Source organism: Oncorhynchus tshawytscha, unplaced genomic scaffold (genome assembly GCF_018296145.1).
Source record: "Oncorhynchus tshawytscha isolate Ot180627B unplaced genomic scaffold, Otsh_v2.0 Un_contig_14361_pilon_pilon, whole genome shotgun sequence".
Lineage (NCBI taxonomy): Eukaryota > Metazoa > Chordata > Actinopteri > Salmoniformes > Salmonidae > Oncorhynchus > Oncorhynchus tshawytscha.
In genome coordinates, this window is record NW_024607957.1 from 35001 (window position 1) to 43112 (window position 8112).

The 8112-nt window shown below is 47.9% G+C and overlaps 2 protein-coding genes and 3 long non-coding RNA genes across 11 annotated transcripts in view; 2 read left to right on the top strand and 3 right to left on the bottom strand.

The window, feature by feature from the left end:
• Nucleotides 1-738, top strand: part of LOC121843146 (breast cancer anti-estrogen resistance protein 3 homolog) — a 20646-nt gene extending 19908 nt beyond the window's left edge. For all 5 annotated transcript variants that reach the window (XM_042312766.1, XM_042312767.1, XM_042312765.1 and 2 more), the window contains one exon: nt 396-738. In XM_042312766.1, coding sequence (XP_042168700.1) covers nt 396-452 — 57 coding nt within the window. In that variant the 3' untranslated portion in view covers nt 453-738. The remainder of the gene's footprint in view (nt 1-395) is intronic.
• A 2193-nt stretch (nt 739-2931) lies between these two features.
• Nucleotides 2932-3228, bottom strand: LOC121843148. Its single transcript, XR_006081459.1, has 2 exons — nt 3197-3228; nt 2932-3124 (listed from the first exon to the last, which is right to left on the bottom strand). It is a non-coding gene; the product is annotated as an uncharacterized LOC121843148 (long non-coding RNA).
• LOC121843147 lies at nt 3048-3438 on the top strand. Its single transcript, XR_006081458.1, has 3 exons — nt 3048-3112; nt 3185-3338; nt 3396-3438. It is a non-coding gene; the product is annotated as an uncharacterized LOC121843147 (long non-coding RNA).
• Nucleotides 3439-3953: 515 nt separating this feature from the next.
• Nucleotides 3954-5348, bottom strand: LOC121843145. 3 transcript variants are annotated; one of them, XR_006081457.1, is made up of 3 exons: nt 5011-5348; nt 4469-4560; nt 3954-4344 (listed from the first exon to the last, which is right to left on the bottom strand). It is a non-coding gene; the product is annotated as an uncharacterized LOC121843145 (long non-coding RNA). The 3 variants fall into 3 exon arrangements; XR_006081456.1 differs by having other exon boundaries at nt 4469-4591; XR_006081455.1 differs by having other exon boundaries at nt 4469-4622.
• A 1256-nt stretch (nt 5349-6604) lies between these two features.
• LOC121843149 (cdc42-interacting protein 4 homolog) lies at nt 6605-8058 on the bottom strand. The gene is made up of 2 exons (XM_042312772.1): nt 7915-8058; nt 6605-6800 (listed from the first exon to the last, which is right to left on the bottom strand). The coding sequence occupies exons 1-2, from the start codon at nt 8018-8020 to the stop codon at nt 6661-6663; spliced, it is 246 nt and encodes an 81-aa protein (XP_042168706.1). The 5' UTR covers nt 8021-8058; the 3' UTR covers nt 6605-6660.
• Between the last annotated feature and the right edge of the window lie 54 nt (nt 8059-8112).

Here is an 8112-nt window from a genome sequence, read left to right on the forward strand (position 1 = left end):
CTGCTCACAGGTAACACACACAGCCTGCTCACAGGTAACACACACAGCCTGCTCACAGGTAACACACACAGCCTGCTCACAGGTAACACACTCAGCCTGCTCACAGGTAACACACTCAGCCTGCTCACAGGTAACACACTCAGCCTGCTCACAGGTAACACACACACACATTATGGAAAACACACACATTATGGAAAACACAAACACATTGTAAAAACACACACATTGTAAAAACACACACATTGTAAAAACACACATTATGGAAAAAACACACAGACATGTATAGAAAACACACAGGCACACATCCAATTCACCAAATCAAATCACATTAATCCTGTCTCATAACCATTCCGAGTCACTGATTGGCCGTGGGCCCTGTCACTCTGTCCCGTCAGGTGACTGGGAGCCAATCCCAGAGCTGCTGGAGGGGTTCAGGACAGAGTTTGCCCTGAGGCTGTTCTGGGGTCAGACTGGAGCCGCGGCAGACAAGGAGAAACGCTACGACAAGTTTGACAAGATCCTCACCGTGCTCTCCAACAAACTGGAACCTACCGAGGAGTTCTCCCCGGAACTCTGACCCTTTAAACTCTCTACTCTGTGACCTGGGCTGCATTCAGGAGGGCGCAACGTTGCACAACAGTTTGAAATCTGTAACCCGTTTTTACCTGGATCATTATTCAGTAGAAGCTTTTTGTAGCAAAAAAATTATAATAAAAAAGAGTTTGTTATTGGATAAGATCAGGTGTTTCCTCTCTGTTTCAGTCCGTTTCAGTGCCTAATGAATATGTCCTGGGGTGTGTGTCTGGGTGTTTCTGTGTGTGTTTCTGTGTGTGTCTGTGTCTGTGTCTGTGTGTGCGCCTAATGAATATGTCCTGGGGTGTGTGTCTGGGTGTTTGTGTGTGTGTGTCTGTGTGTGCGTCTGTGTGTGCGCCTAATGAATATGTCCTGGGGTGTGTGTCTGGGTGTTTCTGTGTGTGTGTCTGTGTGTGTTTCTGTGTGTGTGTGTGTCTGTGTGTGCGCCTAATGAATATGTCCTGGGATGTGTGTGTGTGTTTCTGTGTGTGTGTCTGTGTGTGTTTCTGTGTGTGTGTGTGTCTGTGTGTGCGCCTAATGAATATGTCCTGGGGTGTGTGTCTGGGTGTTTGTGTGTGTGTGTCTGGGTGTTTCTGTGTGTGTCTCTGTGTGTGCGCCTAATGAATATGTCCTGGGATGTGTGTCTGGGTGTTTCTGTGGTTCGCACCCACGGGGTTCATACCTAGCAGGTGTGGATGCGTTGGTTTCCCCTCATAAACCTGGCGAAGGTCTACGTCCCAAATGGCATCCTATTCATCCTAAGGGCCACTACCAGGGCTCTGGTTGAAAGTAGGGCACGATACAGGGAATAGGGCTCTGGTTGAAAGTAGGGCACGAAACAGGGATCAGGGCTCTGGTTGAAAGTAGGGCACGATACAGGGAATAGGGCTCTGGTTGAAAGTAGGGCACGATACAGGGAATAGGGCTCTAGATGAAAGTAGGGCACGATACAGGGATCAGGGCTCTAGATTAAAGTAGGGCACAATACAGGGAATAGGGCTCTAGATTAAAGTAGGGCACGAAACAAGGAATAGGATGCTATTTGGGACGTAGACAAGGTGTGTGATGTGCTTCTACTGGTTGTTGATTCAGCTGTGTCAAAATGTTGACCAGCAGTTTACCCATTAACATGTTCTGTGTTCAGACATCTTTATTCTGTAGAGTTTACCCTGTTAACAACCTTATTCTGTAGAGTTTACCCTGTTAACAACTTTATTCTGTAGAGTTTACCCTGTTAACAACCTTATTCTGTAGAGTTTACCCTGTTAACCTTATTCTGTAGAGTTTACCCTGTTAACAACCTTATTCTGTAGAGTTTACCCTGTTAACAACTTTATTCTGTAGAGTTTACCCTGTTAACAACTTTATTCTGGTGAGTTTACCCTGTTAACAACCTTATTCTGTAGAGTTTACCCTGGTAACATCTTTATTCTGTAGAGTTTACCCTGTTAACAACTTTATTCTGTAGAGTTTACCCTGTTAACAACTTTATTCTGTAGAGTTTACCCTGGTAACATCTTTATTCTGTAGAGTTTACCCTGTTAACCTTATTCTGTAGAGTTTACCCTGTTAACAACTTTATTCTGTAGAGTTTACCCTGTTAACAACTTTATTCTGTAGGGTTTACCCTGGTAACATCTTTATTCTGTAGAGTTTACCCTGTTAACAACCTTATTCTGTAGAGTTTACCCTGTTAACAACCTTATTCTGTAGAGTTTACCCTGTTAACAACCTTATTCTGTAGAGTTTACCCTGTTAACAACCTTATTCTGTAGAGTTTACCCTGTTAACAACCTTATTCTGTAGAGTTTACCCTGTTAACAACCTTATTCTGTAGAGTTTACCCTGTTAACAACTTTATTCTGTAGAGTTTACCCTGTTAACAACTTTATTCTGTAGAGTTTACCCTGTTAACAACTTTATTCTGTAGAGTTTACCCTGGTAACAACTTTATTCTGTAGAGTTTACCCTGTTAACAACCTTATTCTGTAGAGTTTACCCTGTTAACAACTTTATTCTGTAGAGTTTACCCTGTTAACAACTTTATTCTGTAGGGTTTACCCTGGTAACATCTTTATTCTGTAGAGTTTACCCTGTTAACAACTTTATTCTGTAGAGTTTACCCTGGTAACAACTTTATTCTGGTGAGTTTACCCTGTTAACAACTTTATTCTGGTGAGTTTACCCTATTAACATGTTAACAACTTTCTTCTCAACCAGCCAGGTGTTTTTTTTTAAGGGAAATCACTGGAACGTTCTGAGTTAACACATTTTCTATTCAGATGATTTAAAACATCACTGTGTCAACTTTGGGCTGTTAAAAAGACAACACACTACAAAATGAAACAAAACATCAAATTTGACATAAATCTATTTATTATTTTTTATTTATTCTCAATCAAAATAGTTCACAGGGTATTTAGAGATCAACACATAAGTAGTTTTAAAATGTGATCAAATAATAACATACAGACACTCCATAAAACATTGAGAAGCAGCGAGTGACGAGTCCAGTTCCATTTAACCAGGGAGATGTGAGGTCAAACGAGACCTGGAGGGCTGACAGACACTGTCCTGTTCCCCCCAGTTCCATTTAACCAGGAGATGTGAGGTCAAACTAGACCTGGAGGGCTGACAGACACTGTCCTGTTCCCCTGTGGCCCCCTATTCCCCTGTGAGGTCAAACTAGACCTGGAGGGCTGACAGACACTGTCCTGTTCCCCTGTGGCCCCCTATTCCCCGTGGGCCTCCTATTCCCCTGTGAGGTCAAACCCTGGAGGGCTGACAGAATGCCTCCCGTGGGCCTCCTGTTCCCCTGTGAGGTCAAACTAGACCTGGAGGGCTGACAGACACTGTCCTGTTCCCTGGCCTCCTATTCCCCGTGGGCCTCCTATTCCCTGTGGCCCCCTATTCCCCTGTGAGGTCAAACTAGACCTGGAGGGCTGACAGACACTGCCTCCCCTGTGGCCTCCTGTTCCCCTGTGAGGTCAAACTAGACCTGGAGGGCTGACAGACACTGCCTCCCCTGTGGCCTCCTGTTCCCCTGTGAGGTCAAACTAGACCTGGAGGGCTGACAGACACTGCCTCCCCTGTGGGCCTCCCCCGCTACCCGTGGGCCTCCCGTTACCCCCGCTACCCCGTGGGCCTCCCCGCTACCCCGTGGGCCTCCCGCTACCCGTGGGCCTCCGTTACCCCGTGGGCCTCCCGTTACCCCGTGGGCCTCCCGCTACCCCGTGGGCCTCCCGTTATCCCCCCGTTACCTCGTGGGCCTCCCGTTATCCCCCGTTACCTCGTGGGCCTCCCGTTACCCCCGTTCCCCGTGGGCCTCCCGCTACCCCGTGGGTCCTCCCGCTACCCCGTGGGTCAGGCCTCTGGTCAAGGTAGGGGACTATATAGGGAATAGGGTGCCATTTTGGGACATGTAATTGATACATGATTTGGTGTCCCAGGTCTGAATGAGACGGCTGGGATTCAACCTAAAGGTGCACTGACCACGTCGCACCGTTAACCAGCTCATTCCTCTGGTTGTCATGGTAAACGCTGCGGATGTCAGCTGAACATTTGATTGAACAGTCTAGTTTGGTTTGCTCATAATCCACAATGCGCCTTTGATTGAATCCCGGACGGAAGTTAAACTATCAGAAACACCAGGGGTCCTCCAGGAGGAGTTAGACAGCAGTAGTCACAACACCACCACAGACCCATCTGATTGGCCAGAACCTGACCACGGACCCATCTGATTGACCACGGACCCATCTGATTGGCCAGAACCTGACCACGGACCCATCTGATTGGCCAGAACCTGACCACGGACCCATCTGATTGGCCAGAACCTGACCACGGACCCATCTGATTGGCCAGAACCTGACCACGGACCCATCTGATTGGCCAGAACCTGACCACGGACCCATCTGATTGGCCAGAACCTGACCACGGACCCATCTGATTGGCAGAACCTGACCACGGACCCATCTGATTGGCCAGAACCTGACCACGGACCCATCTGATTGGCCAGAACCTGACCACGGACCCATCTGATTGGCCAGAACCTGACCACGGACCCATCTGATTGGCCAGAACCTGACCACGGACCCATCTGATTGGCCAGAACCTGACCACGGACCCATCTGATTGGCCAGAACCTGACCCCGGACCCATCTGATTGGCCAGAACCTGACCCCCCGGACCCATCTGATTGGCCAGAACCTGACCCCGGACCATCTGATTGGCCAGAACCTGACCCCTGACCCCGACCCGGACCCATCTGATTGGCCAGAACCTGACCCCGGACCCATCTGATTGGCCAGAACCTGACCCATCTGATTGGCCAGAACCTGACCCATCTGATTGGCCAGAACCTGACCCATCTGATTGGCCAGAACCTGACCCATCTGATTGGCCAGAACCTGACCACGGACCCATCTGATTGGCCAGAACCTGACCACAGACAGTTAAACCACAAAAAGAGAGAGAGATAAACAGAACAAAGAAACAACAACCAAAACAGTCTGTATGAACTGGATCAGACGGTAACCATAACAACCACAGACATGGTCAGAGAATCAGACAACCAATAAGAACCGCAGAAACATTTAAAAACTGATCAGTTTCACATACAGTCTGCGTCCCAATTGGCCCCCTATTCCTCACAGGCCTCTGATCAAAATTAGTGCACTATATAGGGAATAGGCCTCTGATCAAAATTAGTGTACTATATAGGGAATAGGGCCCTGGTCAACAGTAGTGTACTATATAGGGAATAGGGCCCTGATCAACAGTAGTACTATATAGGAATAGGCCCTGATCAACAGTAGTGTTCTATATAGGGAATAGGTCTCTGATCAAAATTAGTGCACTATATAGGGAATAGGGATCTGGTCAGTAGTGTAATAGGTGCACTATATAGAATAGGGCCCTGTCAATAGTAGTGTTCTATATATAGGGAATAGGCCTCTGGTCTATAGTAGTCTATATAGGGAATAGGCCTCTGGTCTATAGTAGTGTTCTATATAGGGAATAGGGCTCTGGTCAGTGTTCTATATAGGGAATAGGGCTCTGGTCTATAGTAGTGTTCTATATAGAATAGGGCTCTGGTCTAAAGTAGTGTTCTATATAGGGAATAGGCTCTGGTCTATAGTAGTGTTCTATATAGGGAATAGGGCTCTGGTCTATAGTAGTGTTCTATATAGGGAATAGGGCTCTGGTCTATAGTAGTGTTCTATATAGGGAATAGGGCTCTGGTCTATAGTAGTGTTCTATATAGGAATAGGGCCCTGGTCTACAGTAGTGTTCTCTATATAGGGAATAGGGCTCTGGTCTATAGGGCCCTGGTAGTGTTCTCTATAGGAATAGGGCTCTGGTCTATAGTAGTGTTCTATATAGGGAATAGGGCTCTGGTCTATAGTAGTGTACTATATAGGGAATAGGGCTCTGGTCTATAGTAGTGCACTATATAGGGAATAGGGCCCTGATCAACAGTAGTGTTCTGTATAGGGTATCATTTGGGATCTAACCACTCTTCTGATGAGAGAACATGTGACAAACAAGTACACTATATAGAAACAGGGTGGTGTTTGGGACGCAGGTCCATAAAATAGTGGCTTCACCATCCAGCTGATAACAATTTCATCCACATCTGATAACTAGGATAGCAGTCATTTAATATAAAAACAATCACAATGTCATGGCAACTAATGATCTGTGATTAGGTAAGTATAGGGAGAGAGGAATGGGACTGGGAGAGAGGGGTGGAGGGAGAGGAGGAGGGGTGGAGAGAGGTAGAGAGAGGTAGAGAGAGTGAGAGAGAGGTAGAGAGAGAGGAAGAGGTAGAGAGAGAGGAAGAGGTAGAGAGAGATTTAAAGAGGTAGAGAGAGTGAGAGAGTGTAGAGAGTGAGTGAGAGAGAGGAGAGAGAAGTGGGAGAGGTAGAGAGAGAGGGAGAGAGAGGTAGAGAGAGATGAAGGGGTGGTACTGCTTAAACACACAGAATGGAAGTCCTTGGCTGAAAGGAGTGTGTGTCTGTCCGTCCGTGTGTGTTAAATCGGTGTATCCATGTGTGTGTGTGTGTGTGTGCATGTGTGTGTTATTGTCTAGAATTTGACGTAGGATGAGGGGATGTATCCTTCGTCTCCGTTGGCTCGTAGAATCCTCATCCATCCATCTCCTTTATCACTCTCCATCACACTGAGCTGCTCGCCTTCTGTTATAGACACTGTCCCCTGACTGGACCCTGGAGACACACACACACTAGTTATAGACACTGTCCCCTACTGGACCCTGGAGACACACACACACTAGTTATAGACACTGTCCCCTGACTGGACCCTGGAGACACACACACTAGTTATAGACACTGTTCCCTACTGGACCCTGGAGACACACACTAGTTATAGACACTGTTCCCTACTGGACCCTGGTGTGTGTGATGGCGTATGTGATGGTGTGATGTGTGTGTGATGGTGTGATGTGTGTGGGATGGTGTGTGTGATGTGTGTGATGGCGTATGTGTGATGGTAAGCGTGTGTGATGGTGAGCGTGTGTGATGGGTGATGAGCGTGATGGTGTGCGTGTGTGTGATGGTGTGCGTGTGCGTGATGGTGTGCGTGTGTGTGATGGTGTGCGTGATGGTGTGCGTGTGTGTGATGGTGTGCGTGTGTGATGGTGAGCGTGTGTGATGGTGAGCGTGTGTGATGGTGTGCGTGTGCGTGATGGTGCGTGTGATGGTGAGCGTGTGTGATGGTGAGCGTGTGTGATGGTGAGCGTGTGTGCGTGATGGTGTGCGTGTGTGATGGTGTGCGTGATGGTGTGCGTAAGCGTGTGCGTGATGGTGTGCGTGTGTGATGGTGTGCGTGTGTGATGGTGAGCGTGTGTGATGGTGAGCGTGTGTGATGGTGAGCGTGTGTGATGGTGACGTGTGTGATGGTGAGCGTGTGTGATGGTGTGCGTGTGTGATGGTGGCGTGTGTGATGGTGAGCGTGTGTGATGGTGTGCGTGTGTGATGGTGTGCGTGTGTGATGGTGAGCGTGTGTGATGGTGTGCGTGTGTGATGGTGAGCGTGTGTGATGGTGTGGTGTGCGTGATGGTGTGCGTGTGTGTGATGGTGTGCGTGATGGTGTGCGTGTGTGTGATGGTGTGCGTGATGGTGTGCGTGTGTGATGGTGTGCGTGATGGTGAGCGTGTGTGATGGTGTGCGTGTGTGTGATGGTGTGCGTGATGGTGTGCGTGTGTGTGATGGTGTGCGTGTGTGTGATGGTGTGCGTGTGTGTGCGATGGTGTGATGGTGTGTGTGATGGTTTGTGTGATGGTGTGTGTGTGATGGTGTGTGTGTGATGGTGTGTGTGTACCTTGGAAGGTGTAGAGGGCAGTAGCCTTTCCTATAGGAGTCTCCACATCTTCATCAAAGTCTTCATCAAACTCTGAGTAGATGTTCTGAGACGGATCAGCTGACATGGAACTGAAGACAGAGACACACACACACACACACACACACATTATATTAACACACACACATTATATAAACACATAGACATTATATAAACACA

Excerpts from the sequence above, each read along its gene's own strand:
- LOC121843149 (XM_042312772.1), bottom strand. The coding sequence starts at position 8,020 with ATGTCAGCTGATCCGTCTCAGAACATCTACTCAGAGTTTGATGAAGAC. Across the intron at positions 6,801-7,914 it reads TGCCCTCTACACCTTCCAAG|GGTCCAGTCAGGGGACAGTG; the intron begins GTACACACACAC and ends GTGTGTCTCCAG.